This window comes from Lagenorhynchus albirostris, chromosome 6, assembly GCF_949774975.1.
Source record: "Lagenorhynchus albirostris chromosome 6, mLagAlb1.1, whole genome shotgun sequence".
Lineage (NCBI taxonomy): Eukaryota > Metazoa > Chordata > Mammalia > Artiodactyla > Delphinidae > Lagenorhynchus > Lagenorhynchus albirostris.
Genome location: NC_083100.1, coordinates 26,526,979 through 26,552,530, shown reverse-complemented (window position 1 = coordinate 26,552,530; position 25,552 = coordinate 26,526,979). Strand labels below are relative to the sequence as shown.

General features: G+C 35.0%; 1 protein-coding gene across 2 annotated transcripts; it reads right to left on the bottom strand.

Moving 5' to 3' along the window:
• Positions 1-1,215: 1,215 nt before the first annotated feature.
• MYL1 (myosin light chain 1) lies at positions 1,216-25,174 on the bottom strand. Of its 2 annotated transcripts, none has more exons than XM_060152181.1 (7): positions 24,904-25,174; positions 12,412-12,439; positions 8,323-8,466; positions 5,840-6,013; positions 5,305-5,382; positions 2,142-2,184; positions 1,216-1,533 (listed from the first exon to the last, which is right to left on the bottom strand). In XM_060152181.1, exons 1-6 carry the CDS (start codon positions 25,027-25,029, stop codon positions 2,156-2,158), a joined length of 579 nt encoding a protein of 192 aa, XP_060008164.1. In that variant the 5' UTR covers positions 25,030-25,174; the 3' UTR covers positions 1,216-1,533; positions 2,142-2,155. The 2 variants fall into 2 exon arrangements, with proteins under 2 accessions (XP_060008164.1, XP_060008165.1); XM_060152182.1 differs by lacking the exons at positions 12,412-12,439; positions 24,904-25,174 and adding exons at positions 12,693-12,717; positions 13,422-13,547.
• Between the last annotated feature and the right edge of the window lie 378 nt (positions 25,175-25,552).

Here is a 25,552-nt window from a genome sequence, read left to right as displayed (position 1 = left end):
CCATTTTTACTGAAGGCTCTATTGCATAGTGCTGTGTGAAATATCCAATTTCTGGTCTTAGGCAAACTTAGCCTTAAAGATCTTGAGGCCGTAGTAAATTCTCCTTAAAAGAATGATTGTGATGTCCCAACATCATCTTGGCTACAGAAACTTAGGTCAAAGTTAAAGCTGTTGGCTACTGAAATCTGAGTGACCCTTGTTAAAGATAGGAGCATGATGACCTGAAGTGCCCGACATCAGGACAAAATTGTTTCAGGTTCCAAAAATGTATAGGCAGGCAGGTAATTTTCAGAGATTTTGAAATCCCATATATTTTAAGGATATCTTTTTAGAGAGTGGGAGAACTATTTATCATTTCATCTCTTCTAAATATCCAACTACTAACTTGCAAATTCTGCTTCTATTCTAAAGGAAAAGTGATACATGATAGCAATATGATATGATGAAGTGAGTTTACACTATAAACTTGTCTATCAATTAATCTTATCATTTAGAGCATGTATTAAAAGATCGGTGCTTTGTGACCACCTAGAGGGGTAGGATAGGGAGGGTGGGAAGGAGATGCAAGAGGGAGGGGATATGGGGATATATGTATACGTATAGCTAATTCACTTTGTTATACAGCAGAAACTAACACAACAATGTAAAGCAATTATATAATAAAGATGTTAAAAAATAAAAAAGATAGAACCAAGGTTTTGGGGACATGGACATGCAAAGTAGAGGAAATCATAGCAGGAGAGAGAATTTTAATAGACAGGATCTTGAGTTCTTGAGCAAGAGTCTCATCCCCAGAGACGTTTTTTTAAGTAACAGCTGAAAGGTCACTTTAAATTTTATCCTTGAAGACATTCGGTGAGACATATCAAGGGCTTATTAGAATTTTCTAATAGGCCAGACTGTCACTAGAAGTGAAATAGGTCAAGCCATGTATACAGTGATTTACACAAAACTGAAGAAACCTGCTTTCATCTTAAATTGCCGGATAGCTTATATTAAACCATCTCTGATCCTATCTGAATTTCCTCAGTTTTCTATTTTGCATTTTCAATGATATATGATTATCATTATTATTCAGTTATTGTTGTGTAGACTATAATTATTTATTCTCTTAAAATTTTATAATTCATCAATATTCTGTACATTAACAAAAGAATTGGGGTTTTAAAAATAAGTTTCTCTAAGCAAGAAGATAAAAACAGTGCGACTTGAACATTCCAGACTGACCAAAATTATTTATTGATTTATTATTTTAAGGATGTTCTTTGACCCATGGTAGAAAATAAAGAGCAGTGCTTGGATTTGAGATTGTCAGTATTTTATCCTTCTTGTCTAGAGCAGCAGACACTTGGTTTGTGTGATATGAATATAATTCAGAGAGAAACGTAAGGTGTATAAAAATTCAGGGAGTCCTTCAGTCTAAAATGGTCCAAATTGTTTTGTTTTTCTGAATGATGGTAAACAGATTTGGACAGTTAGTCATGGGTGTTCTTAGAATAAGGTTCCAGCCAGTCTTCATAAACAATGCTTGATCTGTAAAGGAAAAAGGAAAAAGAGTTAGATGTTGATTGCATCTTTTCAGAAAGGAAATGGGGAAGGAAATAGTGTAAAGTGAAAAAGAAGAAAAAGCACAAAATGAACCATCACTTCCAAGGTAAGGCATTTCCTTGCTGCAAGAACCTGGTTTCAAGTGCTGCACTTTGGACTGTGATAGTATGGTTTTCTAGAGCAGTAATTGTTAAAAACTACTTCAATTTTTCAAAGAATATAGGCTAATGCTTTTATTATTGTTATGTTCCAACTAAATTAATCAGCTATTCTCTGGTTTGTTGAATCTCCACTGCTTAATTATAGTACAGACAAAGATAGGATCTATACATGAAAGCAAAAACCTCAGAAGTTTTTGCTTGTACACTTTTACAAAAATGCTGTATTTCTAAATAACCCATATCAAGGAGATGGGTTAATATAAATAACTTGTTAGTATTAATATAATATTAATTATATTAATGTGTTCTGGTTAATATAAATAACTTCATTAAGAAGCAATACTAATTATATCCACAGCATATAAGTGAGGCTGTTACATTAAAAAAATACAATATTGAGAAACCCTTATATATTAAAGAGGAAACAGATACCTTGAGAGCTCCATTTAGACAGACATGATGTGCTTGACAAAAGCTGTAGGGATAATACAGTTTAGAGTTAGAACACAGTCAAATTTAATAAGAGAGCAGTATAGTAAGTTAATTCTAATTATTCCTAGTTATAACTCTAGAGTTTATTTAAACTCTGTATAGCTTACTGTTCTTAATACTGGATTTATGGCTTTTCCCCGATTTTGTAAGTTTAGCTTTCTGATTACGTGTTATGTTCACATGGTTAAAATTTTTTCTTGAAAGTATGAAAGAGTTTATAAAAAAAAATGTTCTTCACCACTGTCTCCCAGCTATCTAGTTCCTCTCTTTATAGCTAAGTTGGTAGAGCTATTATGCATGTATAAGAAAATACAAATATATGTTTGTAAAAATCTTTTTTACACAAATGGTGCCATGTTCTACAAACTCTTTTGCACTTGCTTTTCTCACTTCATAATGTATCTTAGAAATATTACCATAATCATAAACAAGGGTGTCCTTGTTCTTTTTTTAGGTCTGTAGGGAAATTCACTGTGAAGATGTACCAAAATCTATTCGATACATCGTACATTGATGGACATTTAAGTTGTTCAAATATTTGGCTATCGCGAGCAACACAGTAATGAATAATGAATATGAATAATCATATATCACTCATTTCACTTGAGTGCAAGTATGTGTAAAGACTACATCCCTTGAAGTAGATTTGCTGGAATTAATAATTAATACCACATCACCACATAGGGATTTTAATGATTTATATTCCCAACAAGAATGCATGAGATCACCTGTTTCCATACACTGTCCTCAACCTAAAGTGTGGTTAAACTTTTAATTTTGTCAATCAGTATATCTAAGTGTAGTGTTAATCTGCATTTCTTTTATTATTAGTGAAATTCAGCATATTATATTCATATATATTTTTATTTCCTTTCCTATGAATTGTCTGTTCATGTACTTGTTAATTTTTCTATTGGGTTGTGGTCTTTTTATTAATTTGTAACTTTTTTTAAAATTAGGCAAATGAACTTTCTGATGTTGATTGCAGATTTTTTTTTCTGGTTTGCTATTTGTCTTTTGACTTTGTTTCTGGTGGCTTGCCACTTAGATAAAAAAAAAATAACGTGGTTGAATTTATTGAAATTTGTAATACCTTCTGGGTTTTGTATCGGTGTTGGAAATGCCTTCCCATTCCAAATGTTATAAATAATTTTCCATGGGTTTTATACTTTTAGCTATTACATTCAAATGTTTGACTCGTGAAATTTATCCTAGTAGGAGATCGAGATCTGCCTTTATTTCCTAAATGACTATACCCTTGTTCAAACAATATTTATTGAATGATTCTTCTTTTATCTAATGTACTTATGGCAGTACCTGAATGTAAAACATAGTTTATAGGAAAAAAGTAAAGTTTAACCAAGATTGTCAGTGAAGATATGCTTGGCTTAGTTTTTTCTTTTCTCCTGTTCTCTTTTTTTCTCTCCTTTCCACTTCTCTTCCTGCCCCTCTGCTTTTCTTGTCTTACTTTTTTCCAAGTTGTTAGACTTTATAAGTCCATATTTATATCAAAGCTGTCAACATAGCTTTATTGAGATGTGGTTAGATTAGTTTTTTGGGGGGATGGATAAGTTTTTCAATTTTGTTGCAAAATTTTAAATTTACAAGTTATATCATGCAACTTTTTTTTTTTTTTTTTTTTTGCGGTACGCGGGCCTCTCACTGCTGTGGCCTCTCCCATTGCCGAGCACAGGCTCTGGACGCGCAGGCCCAGCGGCCATGGCTCACAGGCCCAGCCGCTCCGCGGCATGTGGGATCCTCCGAGACCGGGGCACGAACCTGTGTCCCCTGCATTGGCAGGCGGACTCTCAACCGCTGCGCCACCAGGGAAGCCCTATATCATGCAACTTTATCTTGCATCTTTATTTTGTGTGGAGTGTTGCTTTTCAGACCCTCTGGGTGAAGCTGCTATAAATTGATGGCAGAAAGACATGTACCACAATGTTCATTGCAGCTCTATTTACAATAACCAGGACATGGAAGCAACCTAAGTGTACATCAACAGATGAACGCATAAAGAAGATGTGGCACATATATACAATGGAATATTACTCAGCCATAAAAAGAAGCGAAATTGAGGTATTTGTAGTGAGATGGATGGACTTAGAGTCTGTCATACAGACTGAAGTAAATCAGATAGAGAAAAACAAATACCATATGCTAACACATATATATGGAATCTAAAAAAAAAAAAGGTTCTGAAGAACCTAGGGGCAGGACAGGAATAAAGATGCAGACATAGAGAATGAACTTGAGGACACGGGGAGTGGGAAAGGTAAGCTGGGACAAAGTGAGAGAATGGCATGGACATATATACACTACCAAATGTAAAATAGATAGCTAGTGGGAAGCAGCTGCATAGCACAGGGAGATCAGCTCAGTGCTTAGTGACCACCTAGAGGGGTGGGATAGGGAGGGTGAGAGGAGACACAAGAGGGAGGAGATATGGGGATATATGTATATGTATAGCTGATTCACTTTGTTATAAAGCAGAAACTAACACATCATTGTAAAGCAATTATACTCCAATAAAGATGTTAAAAAAAAATTGGTGGCAGGAAGTAGAGAATTGGCCACTATGAGATAAATTTCATTTAAGCAAGAACACTAGAAAAGGAGATATAAATTTTAGCACCAGCTTTGCCATTAATGATGTGACCTTCACTAAATAGCTAAATATCTTTGGCCTTCGGACTCCTCATTTTCATAACTGCTTGCTGTAAAGGATTTTGAGATCTCTCCAACTGTAATATTAAAGGATATTAGTATTTAATATTAAAATTTATTCTGACACAAACTCCATCTTACAGAGGTGTTGTGAAGATCTAACAAGAAAAGATAAAAGTGAAAACACATTTTAACCTGTATAATAATGCACAGGAATGTTAAAACCCACTGGAGTAAATCTTATGTATATAGTCAGGTCCTTACAAGATATCTTTTTAGAGTTATTATATAACTGATTGATAATAAGTAACATTTGTATGTTCTCTTATTGAATAAGAGAGATAGAGAAGATAAGTTGTTTTAAGCTCAAAAGTTGTCCATCGTCAACCCAATCAGTTCAGAGTTGCTGTAACCACCAGAGCATGTGAGATTGTACCTTCATAGTTGATGCAGCCGTTGGAGTCTTCTTGACCTGCCATCAGGGCTTCCACTTCTTCCTCTTTCATCTTTTCACCTGATGAAACAAAACTCTTTCTTCAAAAAGAAAACCAGAGAATATTTTCAACATTCCACTGTAAGTGATCAGTTTTGGACTCCTGGAGACTATAACCTCTCGGAGGATAGAAACTAAGCCCTTCCTGTTCTCTAGCCAGAAGGTTATCAATAAATTGTTTTTGAATAAATGACTTAAATGCACACTATATACCTGATCATCCAAACTCTATCCTGTAAGAACTACAATGCTGCACATTACTTATTCAATACCAATAATTTAAGTTATCACATTTCCCCCAAATAAACTCATTGACATTGAGGTTAATTGATATGGTCATTAACTTTTGACTATTCTTTTTCATTTTCTGTTTGTAGTCTTTCCCCCTACTTATTTTGGTTATAACATGATTGCCCTAATTCATGCTCTTTCCTATATATTCTGTCCTATTAAGTCCACTGAAATGAATATTTCTTACCTAGTGTAGCTAGTACATGACGAAGTTCAGCACCCATAACGGTGCCATTGCCTTCCTTGTCAAAGACACGCAGACCCTCAACAAAGTCTTCATAGGTGCCCTGGTCCTTGTTGTTGGAAATAGATTGCATCATGGGCAGAAATTGTTCAAACTCAATTTTCTTGGCATTCATCTCTGGAAGAAATTGCAATTTGGAGAGTTATTATCTATCATTAAATGCCATCTCTGAGTCACAAATTAAGCTTGAGAGTTCATTCTAGATCATCTGAAAAATCTTCATACAGCTTAAATTTCAGTTGGTAAATGACTGATGACAAAATGTTTGTAATAGATAATAGCATGAGCTCTGGAGTCGTAGTGCTTAAGCTTTTATCCTCAGCCCACCATTTACAACTATGTGATCATGGGCAAGTTTCTTTTCTTTCAGTGAGCTATTTATTAATTTATTTATTTAATTTATTTATTTTTGGCTGCCTTGGGTCTTCGGTTGCTGTGTATGGGCTTTCTCTAGTTGCGGTGAGCGGGGGCTACTCTTCGTGCGGTATGTGGGCTTCTCATCCTGGTGGCTTCTCTTGTTGCAGAGCACGGGCTCCAGGCATGGGGGCTTCAGTAGTTGCATCACGGGGGCTCAGTATTTGTGGCTCACGGGCTCTAGAGCGCAGGCTTAAGTTGTGGCGCACTGACTTAGTTGCTCCACAGCATGTGGGATCTTCCTGGACCAGGACTTGAACCCATGTCCCCTGCATTGGCAGGAGGATTCTTAACCACTGTGCCACCAGGGAAGCCCCATGGGCAAGTTCCTTAACCTCTTTGTGCCTCAACTTTTTCATCTCTCAAAAGAGATACCTTGTAGTGGTAGTGTGAGCATTAAATGAGATAATACATGCAAAGTCTATTACAATATCTGGGACAAACTGAGTGCTTAATCAGTGTTAGCTACTGATTTTATTAGTATTGTCAATTTAATATTTTCTATAAACACTAGGGAAGCAATATAGAAATATACTGATAACAAATCCATTAACATATAAATGTAGCAAAACCTAACTGAACTTTAATATATATTCCACTTTTGTCTGAGCTTTTGTAGAGCCTTCAATTTCTTTAAATTTTAAGTAATTGAGAAAAGAAGCCTGTGAGGAGAGTGTGTGTGTTAAATACTTTGCGATCTCCTGATTTCTCTGTGGTTTTAGAGGCCTGGAGATAAGAATTTTTTTAGTATCTTCTGACAAGATAAACAGTATTCACAGCAAAAGTATAAAACAGACTATCCAGATGTATACAAATGGATAAAGTTATGTACCCCTAAAATCAAAATTCCCATTCAGCAGTCTTTCCTTATAGTGTAGAAATCTAGTACATTGAGTAATATTAAGAAGATTAAATTTGAATGCTGAATAAATGAACATTTACCTAATAATTCCATTAAAGATTAATGTTTGATAAATTAGAAAATGGCATTTAAAGATGAAGTTGGCTTATTACGCTCTTCCTTTATCTCATGCTCCCAGCTACTTTTTGCATGATTTACTTGGACATTTTCCTCTGAAGAAAATGAAGTTTGAGGAAAATTCCTGCAGACTGATTTAGAGGTAGGTTTTTTTGAAATCGAATTTTTTTTCTTTTGTAATAAAGGAAAATGGTCTTTTCTGGAAAAAAAAAAGATTATTTGCCTTCCCCTCCTTATTTTCCTTATGGCAAGGATAAATAGCCCAAATATCTACTTGAAAAAACTTCAGTTTTGTCTCCTTTTTTTTTTGTTCAGAGTGGTATTTTTCAATAGACTATTATACTTGCCATGAATCATGGGATTGGAAAAAATTTCCTTGTTCCAGACTAATGACTGGATTACTGTATCCAGCAATGACTTCTTCAATTTTGCCTCTTACGTATCAGATCACTGACTTTTGCCTTAGGATTTACCTTGGGGGACTGAATGCAGATTTTGGCTTAGGTTTTTAAGTCTTTTTACAGTTCTTGGAAACAGAAAATAGTTTTATTAAGGTGTCATCTGTGTGTTCTTAAATTAGAAAGCTGAGTTTCCTTTAAGATGGTTTTTTTTTTTTGGCCGCACCCCGCGGCAGGCATATGGGATCTTAGTTCCCCAACCAGGGACCAAACCCATGTCCCCTGCATTGGAAACGTGCAGTCTTAACCACTGGACCACCGGGGAAGTACTGTAGGGTATGTTTAGATAACATGGTGATGATGATGATATCAGCATTAGATATCATTTCCTTTCATTAACATGAAATTATATCATGCTTACAAATTCTAAAGGAAGGTTAACTTATTTTATGAGGATAAAAACTAAGACTCTAGATGGCCAAGAGGCACACTTACCATAAAAAGTAAATTAAACCCTATTCTGTGGAACTTCTCTATAAATCTCTCTCTCACATAAACACACACACACACATACACACACACACACACACACACACACACACACTTCCCAACTTCTTGGAAAAACATGTGTTTACCTTCATTACTGGGGTTTCCCAGAACCGCCTTGACCTCTGCATTGGTGGGATTTGTGCCCAGAGCCCGAAGGACATCACCAACCTGGCTTAAGGTGATCTTGCTATCGCCTGTTCTGTCATATAGGAGAAATGCCTCCTTGAATTCTGAAAGAAGCAAGAAACATTAGGATGCTTTTTTCCTACTTCAGACCAATAAATTAATCCAAACTTCATCAGGGATCCAGTTCAAACTCTCCTCTACAGCTTTTGCCAGTCACTTAAGTTTTTATTGTTGGCTCTCCCTTTTCTAAGCTCAACTGACAACTCCCTTTGGACATTTCTTTTGGGGTCTATTTTAAAGCAGTATTTCCAATTTCAAGTCATATGTTCTTATTCATCAGATATGGAAATTGAAACTGCTAGTCATATTTATTCATATCTCCTTCATCTGCCTGGGACACAGGACTGGGTTAAGAAATTCTGAGGCCTTGAGAAATCTTAAGAATTCCTCATAAAATCCCTTATATAATTAACAACGTTAATAAAATTTCAAGAAAACAAATTTTTCAATCGGGGTTGTGTCATGTGAGGTTAAACCAAACTTCTTAACTTATACAGAAAAACCTGCTCTTGAGGTACAAATTTCCTAGGCTCTTCTCTTAACTAGTTTTCTTCAGGAGTAACTTCATTTTTCAGGAAAAAAAGTAGATGAGGCCAATTTCTAAGTTCTATAGTGTCATTTAACCACTTCAATGTATGACTCTAATAGGCTCCGAGTATAACTGATTCTGAAGACTTATTTGTTTGAATCTATTGCTATGGTGATCACTTTAAACTTTATACTCTTTTTTCATATAATAACGTATGATAACATGTTGCTGTATTAGCTTTAGAATGTAAGTACACGTTTTAAATTAAAATTTTATGGAGATAAGTATAGATTCACATGCAATTTTAAGAAAAAATACAGAGATCTCTTAAGTACTCTGTCTAGTTTCCCCCAATAGTACCATTTTACAGAATTATAGTACACTGTCACAACCAGAATATTCACATTGATAGACTCCACCTATTTTACTCAGATTTCCCTAGTTTTACTTGTATTCATGTGTGTATGTAAGCACATATTTTAAAAGTGTTGTCTGTTTTTATCACAATCACTCTATTGTTTACTTTCCCTAAATTTTGTCATTCTCCTTTGATAGAACTGGTTTTGCCTTTCAGGATTACATTAACAAGGAATTAAGAAGTATACACCAAAAAGACAAGAAGAGGTGCTACTATGGATTTAGGGGCAAGTAAAGATATTTTAATTGAACTTTTAAAACTTAACTAAATTAAAATTTCTGGAGAACCTAAAAGTACTGATGGCAACTTGTTGGAGTTAATACCAACAACATTCAAAAACCCATTTGTGAATGAACTGGTAGAGGTGAAAACATTCTTTTTAGTCCATTAGTGGTCTCAGATGAAGAGATGCTATCTAGATAGATTACTCAGCAAAACATCCTATTTAACTATCCCTTCATCCCCTAATCTAAGATTGCACCAGACATTATGTTAACAATCAACTATAGATCATGTTATCATTCTTTGCTGAAATTTCCGCCTCAAGTTCTATGCAAATTGACATCACAGATCATTTCCCCAACTTAAAAGACATGCGGCAGGCACTGTGGGGTCATTAGTCAAATATTATATTTTATCTTTCTATGGGACGTGTGAAACTGAACTATTCTTATTACTGGCTCTAGGCTTTCATGCAGATTGCTCGGAGGGCTCACTATTACCCTGGTCAGATCTTGATGTAGAAATAGGGTTTTATGAGCTGTAATAGAATCTCTCTGACATGAACCCTTTTGTTGATTTAAAGGCCAAGGCCAGAAAAATGTTGCTCTTCCTACACCAGATTTTTAAGGCTTAGTTATTCTCTTGAAGAGTCTAAAACATGGGTTAGCAAATGACTGCCTACGGGCTGGCTGCCTGTTTTTGTAAATAAAGTTTTATTGGAATACAGACATGCCCATTCATTTATGTATTGTCTATGGCTGTTTTCATACCTCAGTGACAGAACTGAGTTGTTTTTACAGAGACTGTTCTGCCAACAAAGCCTAACATATTTACTGTTTAGCTCTCTAAGAAAAAATTTGCCAGCTCTTAGTCTAGAACAACACTGTTCTAGGGCTTTTTGTGATGATTGAAATGTTCTGTATCTGGGCTGCCCAAAAGGGTAGTAGTTACCTTCCACCTGTGGCTTTTGAGCACTAAAATATGACTAGTGCAAAGGAGAAAGTAGACTTTTAAATGCATTTATTTTTACTTAATTACAGGTTAAATTTAAAGAGCCACATGTGGCTAGTGGCAACTCTACTGGACAGCACAGGACTTACACCTTTAGAATGCTATAATTTTCTAGTGTTTTTTTCTTTACCCCAAACTTGTGATACATTCAAGTAGAGCAGCCATGAGAAAAACTCTAATCATTGAAGAAGGAAGCAAACAAAGTATGTCTTTATTTATTTCTTAAAATGTAATATTTCCTTTTCATTTAAAATGCTTACATTTGTTTTCCTGGCACAGGAGAAAACCAGTCCACCACACCGATGTTTACTGAACCTCTATATCTAAAACCTATTTTACATATGGAGTAATATGGTTAATGTTCAGCATCAAGTCCTCTGTCTCTGAAAGGGTTTTTAAGTCTTCTATTGCTTGGTTCTACCATAGTTTGGCAGTCATAATGACACATAAATTAGATATTTAAGAGGACTGGGGTACAGTAGCAGATAATGTAGCAGCATCATTAGTTAAAATACATTAAAAATCAAACAAATTAGAGTAGAATTACCAACTGTTTTCAATAAGAAAAATTAGTCCTTTGTAGTATAATTTCAAATGATCATGGGTTCTGAGTCATCAGGTCATCTGATTTGTCTGCATGAAGGCATTAACCATGATGTAGATGTATATGAGTCTGTACAATAGCAAATATCCTTTTTTTTCTTAACTGATTTCCAAACATGAGATATTCCAGACACTGAAACAGGCTGAAAAATGTTGAATCCTTTAGATAGAGAACTGAGTATAATTATTATATACCTATGAGTATTATCACAATTATTTATATATTATAAATCATAACATATATACATACTTATCATTATGACCAATATCCAATTTATACAATATTGTATAACTGAAATTTTCTTCCATCCCTTCCATAGATGTATTTTTGTCTCAGTTTATTTAAATATGTGACTCTTTCACTTCATAAGACATTCTGCCCTACTCTTTCCAGTGAAACAACAAGAGTCTTAGGGCACAGGATCTCTTGGATCCAAAGACCTGAAGAAGAAAAAGTGGAAGTCTTAGGGAAACTATTCATATTCTTTTGAATCTCCAGAATTTGAAGTCTTCTAGTTAGAAACTGTTTATATGAAATAAATTTCTAATTAATTTAAAGTAATATTAGATTTTGACCTGATCACTAATTCTTTGGATCTTTGAGTCAGTCTCAACACCTCTCTGGGAGCCTGTCCTGCATCTCTAAAGATGGACCAGGAGATGGCTAAGGCTCCTCCCACAGTTTTTTGATAAATAATTTTCCCCTCATTTTCTCTGACTGCACATTTTTTCTATATCCACTTCACCTGCTATTTCTCTCAACTCACTATGGTGCCCACTGAAATTATGTGTATTTGGTAATTGGGCAGTTTTAGAATCAATTTTGTTTTCTAAATTGAATAATTTAGACCTTCCAAATCACTCTTTAGGGATTTGATTAACAAATTAGCCATCCAGACTCCACATATTTTGGGGGGGTATATGTATGGTATTACCTACTGTATCAAATTGGTTCTATTTAGAAATCAGTGAATACAAGAAATTATTTTGTGGTATTTAGCTTTTGTTTGCCTAAACTTTTGATTACTGATTATACGTGAAGGGTTCATGTTGAGAGAATTTATATTTAGAGTGATTGAGAGCATTTATATTTAGAGTGACAACATCAGTGGGGATAATTAGAAAGAACTAATCTCATCTCAAGAGAGTTGGTTTTCTCACATGCCATCTTTATGAGTGTGCACATATTATATCGTTTAGACTTACCATCCTGCTGTTGCTGAGAGAACTCGATCTGTTAGAAAGAAATTAACCACAAAGAATATTTTAACCAAACAAAAATGTCCTGATTTTTAAATGTATCCAAGCTCATTCCCTGAGTAATCTTCAAAGTAAGCTGAAACTGTATGCCTACTTTTCAGAGTTCAGGCATAGCTTGGATACTAAGAGGTTGAGCCATGCAGTAACATGTCTTGGAGATGAGTGATATTTCAGAGGCTAAGAAGCGCTCTGCCTGCCTCTGGAATAGAGAAGCTCAATTCACTTACCAGCAATCTGGTCAGCACTGAAGGACTGCAATGGCGAGAGAGAGGAAGAAAGAAAGAAACAACTAGTACTCTTTCAAATGCGTTGACAGAAGAGAGTGCTCTCTGCTCTGAGATTTTTAGGAAGCTATGTAGGTGTCATAGAATAAGAAGGTTGCCTTAGGATACTTTTGAATCTAGGAAAAATAAAAAGCTGTTGCAAAAGATAGTTAGGGAACATCTTTCTATATCTTAATCCATGAGTCAATGATTTAACAAATGCTAAATCAAATTCTTTCTGGAATAATATAATAACCTATGGTGTATTTAACATATGTCTAATATAGACACACTGCATTAAAAAGGTCATTTGAAGTCTTTCTTCTATTTAACCAGTATATTTTTACCCAATGCATGGAAAGTAGTTTATTTAATTTTAGTTATCAGCATCATTGGATTTTTTTTTAAGGTATAGTATTTTGCTATAGTTGCAGGTTTTTCCCTAAATTTAGATATAATAAAACTTATGTGATATAGAAAGTTGGTGAAGCATAAAGTACTGTTTTTGGGAGTAAGACATATTTTTCCAGTTGGCATAATACCTTGAATTAATCTCTCCTGTCCTCAACCCACTTTAATAAAAACCAAAAGTAGATTCTACACACATACTGAATATGTTCTCTCCTCAATTTTATTCCTATCTACTGTCTATATCTGTCTATAAATTACAAGTAGTTTTCTCACAGGACCCACCATGATGGAGCTTCTGGGCTGCAGACAGCGGCGAAGCTGAAGAGTGAGTTGAGGGCTGCTCCAATCCCTGAGTGGGGGCCTCCCTTGCCGAGGCTGCCTTTTATTTCTGGAGAAGCTGTGACCTCGCAGCTAGCATCAGGTTTCAGAGAGAAGTAGCCACTCCCCTTGGAGAATTTTTTAGCTTTCTTAGGGCAAAGGGAAAGAGGGATCTGTACCCTGAGGTCTATTTTTAGGAAATCAGAACCTAAGAGTGGACAGCCATGGTGAGACCAATGCCTATCAGTACTTTTATGGTCTTTATCCCTGAGATGTTTTCTTGAGCATCTTCCTTTAAGAAACTTCCTATTTGTTCAGTGGCAGAGGAGCTTAGAATTTCTCTAAAGGCTACAGCTGATCCCTTCTCTTGGTGAATTATGGACTTTGCAAACTTCAAGTCAGCAGTTTTGGTATAAATGGAACTTTCTGGATGGGACTGGTTTGGGGTTTCAAATGGCAACTGCTATAGAAGAAACACTCTCTGCAGTTCTGTCCCTTATGGTAAAGTTCAGAGGACTTGAAAGGGGTACATACATTTTGTGTGTTTCTAGGGTCTACCCAAGTGAAAATCTGGTCAGTTTGTGAAATCTCCAATTAAAGACCACTCTTTGTACCTTGTATTTTCAGGAGTATAGAGTTTATCTAAGCCAGGAATGGTTTTAATCTCCATTTTCAGCACTCTCCCTCAGTTTTCTTACATTAGGGCTTGGTATTTGCTTTCCTACCTGTTACCTTTATGGTGGCTGACTAGTCATATTTTTTGAATTCATGAAGTTCTTCTAGGAGGGAAAGCTGATGGACCATTTTGTGTTCTTTTTCTCTCATTCTGTACATGTTCTTTTAAAATTTAAAAATGTTGCTTATGTTCTTAACCAGAATGTGCTGATTCCCTTTCTGCCATGTCAAACATTTTATGACTCAGTCACCAGACTGAGAACCAAAAGAATACAAAGCAGGTGTTGTGAAATGCAAAGTTGTACTTTAGAATTTTAAAGGTATCCATGGCATTGGCTGGTAGTAAGTTTTTATGACAGCTTACCTGAAAATAGGGGACAATGCCCTTCCTAGAATGGTACTGAGAAGAGACCAGTCTAGTCAGAACTAAAGTTCAGACATGTTTATCAGTTTTCTACATATTTAAAGCAGCTCAAAGGCATAAAGAATGTTAGAGATAAATTCTAATTTAAGTACTGTTTCAGCAACTATTTTTAACGGAATGGTCACAAAAAGCATAATCTCCCTCTGCTAGGCAGATGTATACTTTGCAGCTTTTCCCCATGCCATTTGGAAAGAAATCAGCATTTAAACGCATATCATTTTTTGTCCAAAGTTTGTAAGTAGTGAAAAAGATCTCATGGAGTCTGAGTCCCAAAATTAGAATTGAAAATATAACTTAAAAAATATTAGTAGTTGGGGCTTCCCTGGTGGCGCAGTGGTTGAGAGTCCGCCTGCCGATGCAGGGGACACGGGTTCGTGCCCCGGTCTGGGAAGGTCCCACATGCCGCGGAGCGGCTGGGCCCGTGAGCCATGGCCGCTGAGCCTGTGCGTCCGGAGCCTGTGCTCCGCAATGGGAGAGGCCACAACGGTGAGAGGCCCGCATACCGCAAAAAAAAAAAAAAAAAAAAAATTAGTAGCCAGGTAGACATATCTTCATGAATAGATTGACATTTTGAGAGGTTGTTGGGAAATGGAAGTTAATAGAAAAAATTTAAATCCTTTGACTCATTAGGGGAAAATGAGAGGGAGGGACAAAGGTAGAAATTTGTCACCTTTGATAGTTGTGTAGTTTGGAGTCTCATGATTTCTGATGCAAAAATTAAAGCCATTAGAGCAGACCATGTTTCTTTGTGTTTTACTCTTGTATTTAGGTATTGTGTCCTTAAATTTGAATTGCCCTATGATCAGTATTGAGCACTAGCATATATCTTTGGTAGAATTGATAACTATAGATAATACAAAACAAACTCATCAAAGTTGTCTTACATAATGCCCATCCCATCATATAACCTACATAATGCTCATTTTCATTTTTTTCAGATAGAAAAATGTGTCCTTGAATACATATAAAATACAATCAATTTGTGTCAAATCTGTCAAGTAAACTGGAAAGTCGTTTTAATAGCTGTATTTACGTTATAAATAAGCTATTCATAACCACTTGCCTATTATGTAAAGGTTTATTATTTATTAAAATATAATGGAGGCAGTTAAACTATTTCACTCTAGTTTTTACCTGTATCTTTATCACATAGAGAATGAGAGTGTAGATTTTTTTGTCCTTACTGAGGATCAAAGTAAACATTTAAGCAAGCTATTGACAATGGTAGAGAAGGCTACAGTTTAGTCTAGTCTAGACAATAAGCTATAGTTTAAAAGTAAGAAGACCTAGATATTGTGCCCATAGAATAAGTGGGAGATGCTATTTATTCTCTGGTACACTTTTACAAATGGCCAAAACATTCTCTTGTATCTCTTCCTGGGTGTTATAATGATGAAGTAATCAACCCTTTGAAGAAAGGCGTGATATGAATACAAAATGTCAGCTGATTTTGGACTCAGTTTGCTATGTCATCATTTGGTTTGTTTTGAAAATTAGATTTTAAGTCTCTTCTATCTGGAATGTTCTCCTGTCATTTCTGCTTCTTAGAAATTAACTATCCTTCAAAGCCCTTGCAAGAACCTTTACTATTTGCCTAGCTTCTAGGATACTAGGAGCTATCCTTTCTGCCACTGAAATATATTTTAACCTTCCTGACTGTAAACTTTTGGGAAGCACAGGCTGTTACTGGAGACCATTTCCCTTGGTCCATGATGTGAACCCAAGTGTGAGCCTCTCCCTCCTGGAATGCTACCCCTGCCTTATACTTAGATTGTATCCCCCATAACTCTATAAAATATCTTGCCTATATTATATGCTCAGCAGAATTTTAATTAAATTAAAATCTTTAGAACAGATGTATAGTAAGTTCCTCCTTCAAACAAATCTTCTCCTCTAGGATATTATCTTTTAAAAATTTTTTTATTTTTATTTTATTTTTTTCTGAAGATTTATTTTTTATTTATTTTTTTAAAAATTTATTTATTTAACATCTTTATTGGAGTATAATTGCTTTACAATGGTGTGTTAGTTTCTGCTGTATAACAAAGTGAATCAGCTATACATATACATATATCCCCATATCTCCTCCCTCTTGCGTCTCCCTCCCACCCTCCCTACCCCACCCCTCTAGGTGGTCACAAAGCACCAAACTGATCTCCCTGTGCCATGAGGCTGCTTCCCACTAGCTATCTATTTTACATTTGGTAGTGTATATATGTCCATGCCACTCTCTCAATTCGTCCCAGCTTACCCTTCCCCCTCCCTGTGTCCTCAAGTCCATTCTCCACTTCTGCATCTTTATTCCAGTCCTGCCCCTAGGTTCTTCAGAAACCAGTTTTTTCTTTTTTACATTCCATATATATGTGTCAGCATACGGTATTTGTTTTTCTCTTTCTGACTTACTTCACTCTGTATGACAGACTCTAGGTCCATAGGATATTATCTTCCTTGAGAGAACGGACCTTGTCAGTTCCTTCAAAGAGCTTACATTCTAGAGTAGGGGCACACATTCTTCTTTGGTGCTGTATCTCCAGCACCTAGAACTGCCATACATATAGTAGGCATGCTCATTTTAAGTTATTGATGTATATGCCTTTATATTTCCAGAATCTTTCCTTAGATTTTATATAAATGTTATGATCAGGACTTCTAATTTGCCACCCCCCAATTTGTTTTTTTAAAGGGTGTTTCCATTTTAGCCTAAATACTTATCTTAGACTGTTGGTAAAATAACTACCTTCCACATTTTTACGATTTATGTACTATTTAGTATTGAATTTAGGTAAGTAGTAGTCAGCAAGGTACTGGTACTAAAAAAGATTTTTATTGCAATGTTTTCAGATTATTTTTCACTTGGTGAAGTACTTTTCTAATAGTAATCATGAGGTTTGGTTAACTGATTAAAGACAAGATAAAATTTCTGGTATATAGAAGGAATTGATTTATAGAAAAATATTAAAATGCATTTAATCAAACAGGCTCTGGAATTGATGTATCTTAAGCTTTAGTATAACAAAAAGAGCTATAATTAAAGACGATCTGGAAGATATGTGATGTTGAATACTGAGGGCTAATGCCCTAGGAAGGAACATAGACTACAGTCTTCAAAGAACTTCATCATCACTGCTAGATATTACAATAGGGCTAATGACTGGTGAGGCTAAGTAAAGACCTTAATCTAACCAGGGCCAGTTTTCAATCAAGAAAACATTGCTGCATGTTCTTTGATTTAATGCCTGACAGGGAGAACAAAGACCTGGATGTATGCAAACCCTAACAAAAACTTAATAATTTTCACTCCAATCTTAGAGTTATGAGGAATCATTGTAAAAGGCTAGCAGAAGTACTATTTTGGAACTCTGAGAGTTTTGTGCTTCAGAACAATTCACTTAATTTAAAGGAAATAGATATTTTTATTGCAGTTTTTTATTTCAACAAAGGATATATTTAGGCTGGTGACTCTAATATGGTATAAAAAGGAGAAATTAAGATCAATGAGAATACAGTAGCAGCCCAGGTTGTCTAATACAAGAGAGACTAGATGGTTATATTGGATAAACTGATCTGAATAAAAGAGGAAATGAGTAATTCTGTGGTTAGGATGCCTAGACTAGTCAACTGAATTCAGTCACATTAGAGCAAAGGCTGAATTATTAAAATAATACAATTTAGACCCACAGGAATTAACAAAGAGGTTTAAGTGAATTTTAATAAAAATGTGACCTAAGTCTATACTACTTTGGATTTCTCATCAGCTTTCCCGTGAGAGTTGCACCTGCTCTACTTTGTGCATTTGTTTGTATGCAATTTAATTTAAAACTCCAAGTTGTGTTTACGTTCTTTCCTTCCTCTTTTTATTTTTAAAATAAAAGCATTTGTGAAAAATGCTTTGAAAAATGCTTTGTGTATGTGTTTTAAGAAATTATAAGTATCTGCTTTTTCCTCCATATCTGGAGTAGAAGTTCTGTTAGTGACAACAGGGATATATGAATATTGATGTTACTATTTTGGAGATTTCAGGTCTTTGATATGGTGGAAAGAGACTTAGATGGGGATTGAGGTATTCTGAATTTTGTTCTGGCTCTCCTGTAACAAATCATGTGTCTTTTGATTAAATAACTTCTTTTATCTGGGTTATAGCTTTCTCAAATATGAAATATTAAACTGCATAATTTCTGTGGTTGCTTATGGTTCTATAATGTTGTGAGTTTTCCATCCTTTTGTCAGTAGTATCTATAGCAACTCACTTTTTTTTAATGGAAAAGGGCTATTTGCCTAAAAATTTGGTAAATGATATTATTTTGAAGTAGTTTAGATAAAGAGGAGTTAAGCAAAATAAAATTTCATAACACTGTGTTCAGATGAGTATTTTATAGCTCACTTATATCAGGAGATGGTATATCATTGGGTACTTACTAGGTACAAAGAACCTCACTTGCCACAGTGGAAGGAAGAAGATAAAGTTGAATAAGATGTGGTTTTATCTTTAGGAAAAATTTTCTGCTCTGGCTTCAACTCACTATTATTAATTTATGATCAAAATAACAAAGATTTATCATCCATATAATTTACATTTTAGCCAGTATAACTGAAGCCATTACTACTAGTATATTGCAATTTTTGCCCTCCAGGTTCTGATTTGTGGGGAGAAACAAACCATAGAAGTTGATGCAGAAACAAACTACGGAAAATCTTATTTTCATAAAAAAGCTATTCCAGTATGAAGAGAAGCAGAAGAAAGTGTAGTATCAGCAGACTAAATATAATCCTTTCCACAGTTTCCATGAGTCAGATGGTGCTTAATGCCGGGTAATTATGGAAAGGCTTCTAAAGACAACTTGCCAGGGGGTTCATTTCAGCACTGAAATGTCGAGAGGCTAAATTTGGCACTGTCACTTTGTGGTCTCCTTGTCTTGCACAAATTTCATTATCTTTAAAATTAAAAGTGCTGTTCACTATTAATTGGTGAACATACATATTCCTTTCCAAACTGCCTTTTACATTGCAAAGACATTATCCAGTTACATATTACTTAAAATATAATTTTAGACAGAGTTACAGAATGCCCTTTAATATCTTCCCACTCCACTCCACCTGTTCTCTTCTTTTACAGAGTAGATGTTTCAAAGTGGAAACTTGTTACTGATACCTAGTGATAATCTCACATAAAGTTTGGTTTGCTTCTGAGGTTATAATCATGACACAAATGGATGAATATCGCAATTGGTTGAGATTTTAGTTGTATTAAAAATTAGTCTGTATTAAAAGGCCAGAGTAAAAGAAGACAAACTCTTAAAATTATATAAAGAAAACTTAGAAACAACTTATGTCTTCACTTATTTAGACATGTCTTCACTTCTAATTAGAAATTGACTATGTCTTCTATTCCTATTTCTTTTCCTCAGATTAGTTAAGATTTAATCATTATACACGTGGCATTATATTTCTATATATGACTCCAAAGAATATTTGTTGAGATTTCCAGTTTAAATCATGCTACTTATTTGTAAACAAAATAGAAACCCATCCCATTCTTAGAATATTAACCTGATGGAAAAATTTGGAGGTCATGTTTGAAATATGTGTATGTTTAATTAAAAGCAAAATTATTTTAAAATACAATAAATTTCACTACATTTAACAATATTAAAAAATACTTTGGTATAGTTTTTTTCACGCTTTATTGAGATATAATTTACATATAATATTGTATAAGTTTAAGGTGTACAACATGATGATTTAACACATGATAATTTTGATATGTGAAATGATTACCACAGTAAGGTTAGTTGGTTAACATAGCCATCATACTACACAGTTATATATATATATTTTTTTTGTGGTGAAAACTTTTAAAATTTATTCTCTTAGCAACTTTCAAGTATACAATATGTTACTGTTAACTATAGTCACTATGTTGTATTTTAGATCCCAGAACTTATTAATCTTACAACTTGCAAGTTTGTACCCTCCGTTCACCTTCACTCTTTTCTCCCATCCCCACCCGACCCTAGCAACTACCAATCTACTCTCATAATAGCATTTTTAACATCCATGTTCCATTTACAACTTTTTACAGGAAGCTGGAGCAAAGTGACTGGGGGTCTTTCTAGTTTCTTAATATCTCACCTTCCATCTGTAAATGAGAACACCCAACCTGTCAGCAACAGGTGCTAAGATAGGGGGAAGCTGAGGAAAACAAAACAGTAATGAACTGCCAAGGTCAAAAGTCTTGATGAACTAGCTCTGATGTGTGCCTCTCACCCCCTCTTCTGGCTACCGAAGGGCTGTGAAGGGCAATGTGAGAATCACCCTTATATTGACCACTCTTAACCTCATATCCTTAAGAGCAAAAAAGGTTCCTTTTCACATTCTTGGAAACAGCAACTTCCCTTTTGTAAACAGGAGGTAGTTTAGGATATGGTTAACACAATTGACTCTGGATTTGGCCTGCTAGGTTATATCCTAGCTCTGTCACATACTTGTTATTTGATCATGGGCCTGACATTGAACCTCATTTAGGCTCAGCTTCTTTTCTTGCAAAATGAGGCTAAAAACAACCTTAGTGTAATGTTTTGTGGATTAAATAAGATAATAAGGCACAGAGTAAATTCATAATAAATATTGATTATTATATTACAAAAAACTTTATAATTTTCAAAGCCTTTCATGAGCCATGACCTCATTTGATTTTTCCAACAATCCTTCTAAGTAGGACTGGGTTTGTATCAGCTTTGTTAGAGATGAGAAAAAATAATTTATAGATTAACACAAAAGGTCCTATACCTGGACAAGGACAAGTCAGGTGTTTCAATGAATACATAATATTTGCCTCCACTGAATACTCATCAGTAAGTAGATGTATTTATTGAGAATACTATATTTCCACCTTATTAACTGAAAGTTTAAATCTTTCCAAGCATATGGTCAGTTGTTGCTGTGAGATTTGTTATTTGATGAGTTTCTGTCAATGCATTCTGTACTGTTAACCACTTTTTGTAATGTCGCCCGCAGTATCTGGTCAGGGATGACCTGATTGAGTGGTGAATACAACGAGAATTAAAATTTAAGCAGCACAATGACAGACATGATTCAAAGTCCCATCACCTCAGAGCAATCCTGACATATCAGCTAAGGCATGCATCATGCAAAAAATTTGCTTAAACATTGAAGATCTTTTAAAATCTAGGCACATGGTCATCTCATACTTATTTACTTTTGTTATTTCATTTGGTTGCAGTTTTGGGCAACAGGTGTTAATTCTTGTGTTTGTACTTGAAACTAAACTTATGCTGGGTTTTACTTCCCACACTTGGCAATTCTGTCAGGCTTTAGTCTGGGCATTGTTGCTGGAAGTATCAGCTCTCTGAAAGCAAAGAGTGCTTAGAACCACCCAGGACGGTAGCTTTAATGTTCAGATATCAGCAGTATTTGTGTTTTTGAAAAGGATATTCATAGAAAATCCATGGGGCTAGGACATCAGGTAAGCATTCCCTCAGAAAATATAAAAGGTTTTATGTCAGAACAACCAAAGAAATGTTCTAAAGAAATAACCAATAAAGCAGGAAATCAGGTTGAAAAACACATTTAAAAAATTGATAAAACCCATTCATATTGTTCAGAGTTTATGCAGAGTCAAATATGTGGCTAGTAACATAGTATATTATAATATGGAACATAGATATTAACTGGGATAGTATTGAGGGATTAAATACTATGATTGTAATGACTATAATATTACACTAAAATAGTTCCACTTAAACGTCAGCCCTACTCAAAGTGTAAAGAACAGCTAGATTTCCAATCTTATATGATTTATGAAAGAAAGTGTAAAATTCAATTAAGTTTTGTTCTTTATCGAGTTTTCAGAAAGTTAATAAACACATATAACAACTCGATTAATTTCTTTAAAGCTCATTTTCTCTGCTTGAAAAACGTTTATAACTTATATGAGGTAATATATCTAGAAATATCATTACATGATTAAAAGCATCATAATATGAAATGTTTTAATGCACATTTTAATTAGTCTTCTTACCTATTGGGATGAAATTAGATTTTATAAAGTTCTCAAGTTGCATCACATTCTTTGGCTATGTTATAATATCTATAAATATGCACTGATTTCATATTGTTGAATGCATATCATTAAAGCCATTTAAATTCTTTTGCAAAAATATGCTTCTTTTCTTTGTTCTCTTTCCATTAGGAACGGGCTCTCTGAATGAAAGATAATCTGTTTCTTCTAGATTCATTTAACTTCTCCTTTTTTGGTTTGTGTCCCTTATCAACATCCATCACATCTTTAATTCTACAATGAAATAGTGAAGATGGAGCATATCCCATCTTTACAGAGACTCTCTAGGAGTATTTCCTTCTTTTGCTTAGCTGTACTAGTTCACACTAGCATTAATTCAAGATATAGATGAAAGGATAAACCAGTTTTCAAGATACAGAAAAGCATCACTTCTCTGCTGTGAAGAAGCAATCAGTTTATTTTTTGGATTTAAAAAGTGATTTTTTGTCTTTTCTTGGAGACTTCTTACCTGCCAAACTAAATTTTTATTTATTTACTTATTCTTACTCTGTTCCTTGGGGAAGAAAATTAATGCCTCTTTTCATTAGTGGGATACTTCTTTTTCTCCTTAAGAAGACACATTTTTTTCCTTTCCAAATGCTTGTAGTCCCAGATACAAAGGGATGATATTGTCTTATAAATCACAGTAAATATAAAGAGGAATAGCTTTGACACTGATTCATAAAATGGGGAGTCAAAGAATAGAGGCAATTGGAATTATTGCAGTGGCTATAATCATGCTTATTGTATAATGTAGTCAGTGTGCATCTGTAAGATATATTAACTAGTATTGCTGGAGATGAAAAATTTGATTTCCACATAATGAACTGTATGCATGCAGTCCTCAAGACAGAAAAACACTTACTGGAAGATACGACATTCATTTTTGTCTCCTAAGTGGATATAAATTAAGAATAGTTCCTGATCAATATTAGATTCTACGACCAACTATTTTCCAAATATGACTTCAGTTACCTACTAACTCAAGAGAAAATGTCTGTCAAGATCTACTTCTACTCTGAAACATAAAATTTCATGTTTAATTGGAATGCTATAAAAATTTGGAATATATTTACTTAATATCATCATATACATCTAAGGGTGATCTGATTCAATATTTATGTCAGGAATATTTTTAAGAATCTACAGTTATACTCAAATAGTCAATGAATTATTTATAGGTTAGCTTGGCTGTTGCAAGTAAACAGCATATTAAATGTCAGCAAGTATTAAGTTAGCAAAATTCAGATTTATTAAGCACAGAACTATTGGCTTAAGTGAAATGATCACCTCCTAGGCACTTTCACCCACTAGTTTTCCATATAAGGCAGGGTTCCCTAGATGAAGATTTTCAAACTGTCATTCAGACCAATCAGAGCCCAATGAATGAGGAGATGGTGCACATTTGATGGGTCACATTGCCAAGAGGAAACAGGCACATCCATGGCGTCATTCTTCCAAAAGCGGATAATCTTTTGGCAGTGGAGAACTTTGATCACAGCAAAGTGTTGACATGAAAATCAATCACATTCTCTTTAGTTCAAGATCAGTATGCAAGAGGTCAAAGACATAAGCTCAAAGCCGTATAACTAGCAAGTTTTACCATATTTGGGGGGGGTTAGTTTCATTTAGAAGCAACTCACATTCTGAATTAAATAATGTATATATAAATAAACAAGATGACAGTTATAGTCACTGAAACACTTGAGTGCGTAGTTGTCTGCACTGGGATGTCATTTAGTGTGGTATCAAACTTTATTAAGCAAAGCTGGAGGGGGAATTGAATTGCAAAAATCTCTTTTTCATATGAAATAAAGCAGATGTCAAATAAATACATCTCGGACAACTGGGTCATCAGCTGTTTTTAAACTTTTGGAAACAAGTAGGGACTAAAACTTTCCTTTTGATGTAGCTTTAAGGAAGAGATCCAGTTTCCATAGAGATTTTATTAAAAAAAAAAAAGAAACCACTGGTTTAAATGTTTGTAAAATTATACATTTTGCACTTTGACAATTTAGGGAAAAAAGGAAACAAACAAAAAGTAGAGAAAATACAGGTTCCAAATATAATGCCATACTCATAATAATTTTAGTGAAATTATATGCTACAGTTTATTTACTTTTTAAATCAAGATTCTCTTCTACCCCAATCCACCAGTTTGCTTAGTAATTCCATTCCTCTCAATGAAAAATATGCCCCTCTGAAAGTTCCTAGTGTTCCCTACTGTTGAAAGATGTTTCAGTGACCAAACAGTTCACCCTTTTCATTACCTTAATGGCAGAGAGGTCAATCTTTGCTTCTTTGGGTGGGGCAGGTGCAGGTGCAGGTGCCGGGGCAGGGGCAGGGGCTGGGGCAGCAGCGGCAGCAGGTTTCTTCACGTCCTTCTTTGGTGCCATTGTGTTTAAAAGGATGGGTTTAAAAAAAAAGAGAAGGAGAACCTCCTAAAGAACCTGTCAAACTGATTCTTGGAAGAGGAGTGGTGGTTCGCCTGATCCACAGACTGGTGTCTTGAAGGTGGACCCAGAGCATTAAATGGTATAAGGGCATGCATATATAGTTCACTTAGTGCCTAACAGCATCTTGACACTTGAGGCTGGATTGGACAGTTTGCTAGTCCAGGGGGATGGCATTCCGGCCCAGACTATAAATGGAAACTAAAGGGTCAGGGCTTCATCAATTTTTTTAACTCCTCGTGCGCTGTTCTTCCCACCTCCCTCTACCTCCATGTATAAAGGAGAAAGAAGTATGACAAAGCCAGCCAGATTCAGATCCTTTGGTGAAAGTAAAGTAGATTGACTGATCCTTTCTCTTGGTAGAATGACAGTTCTGCTGAAGTTGTAAATCTTTTCTCCCCCCTATGCCTAAGAAACTTTCCTGAAGGATTTGATTTCAACTTGGAATTTTGGCAGAGGCAATATC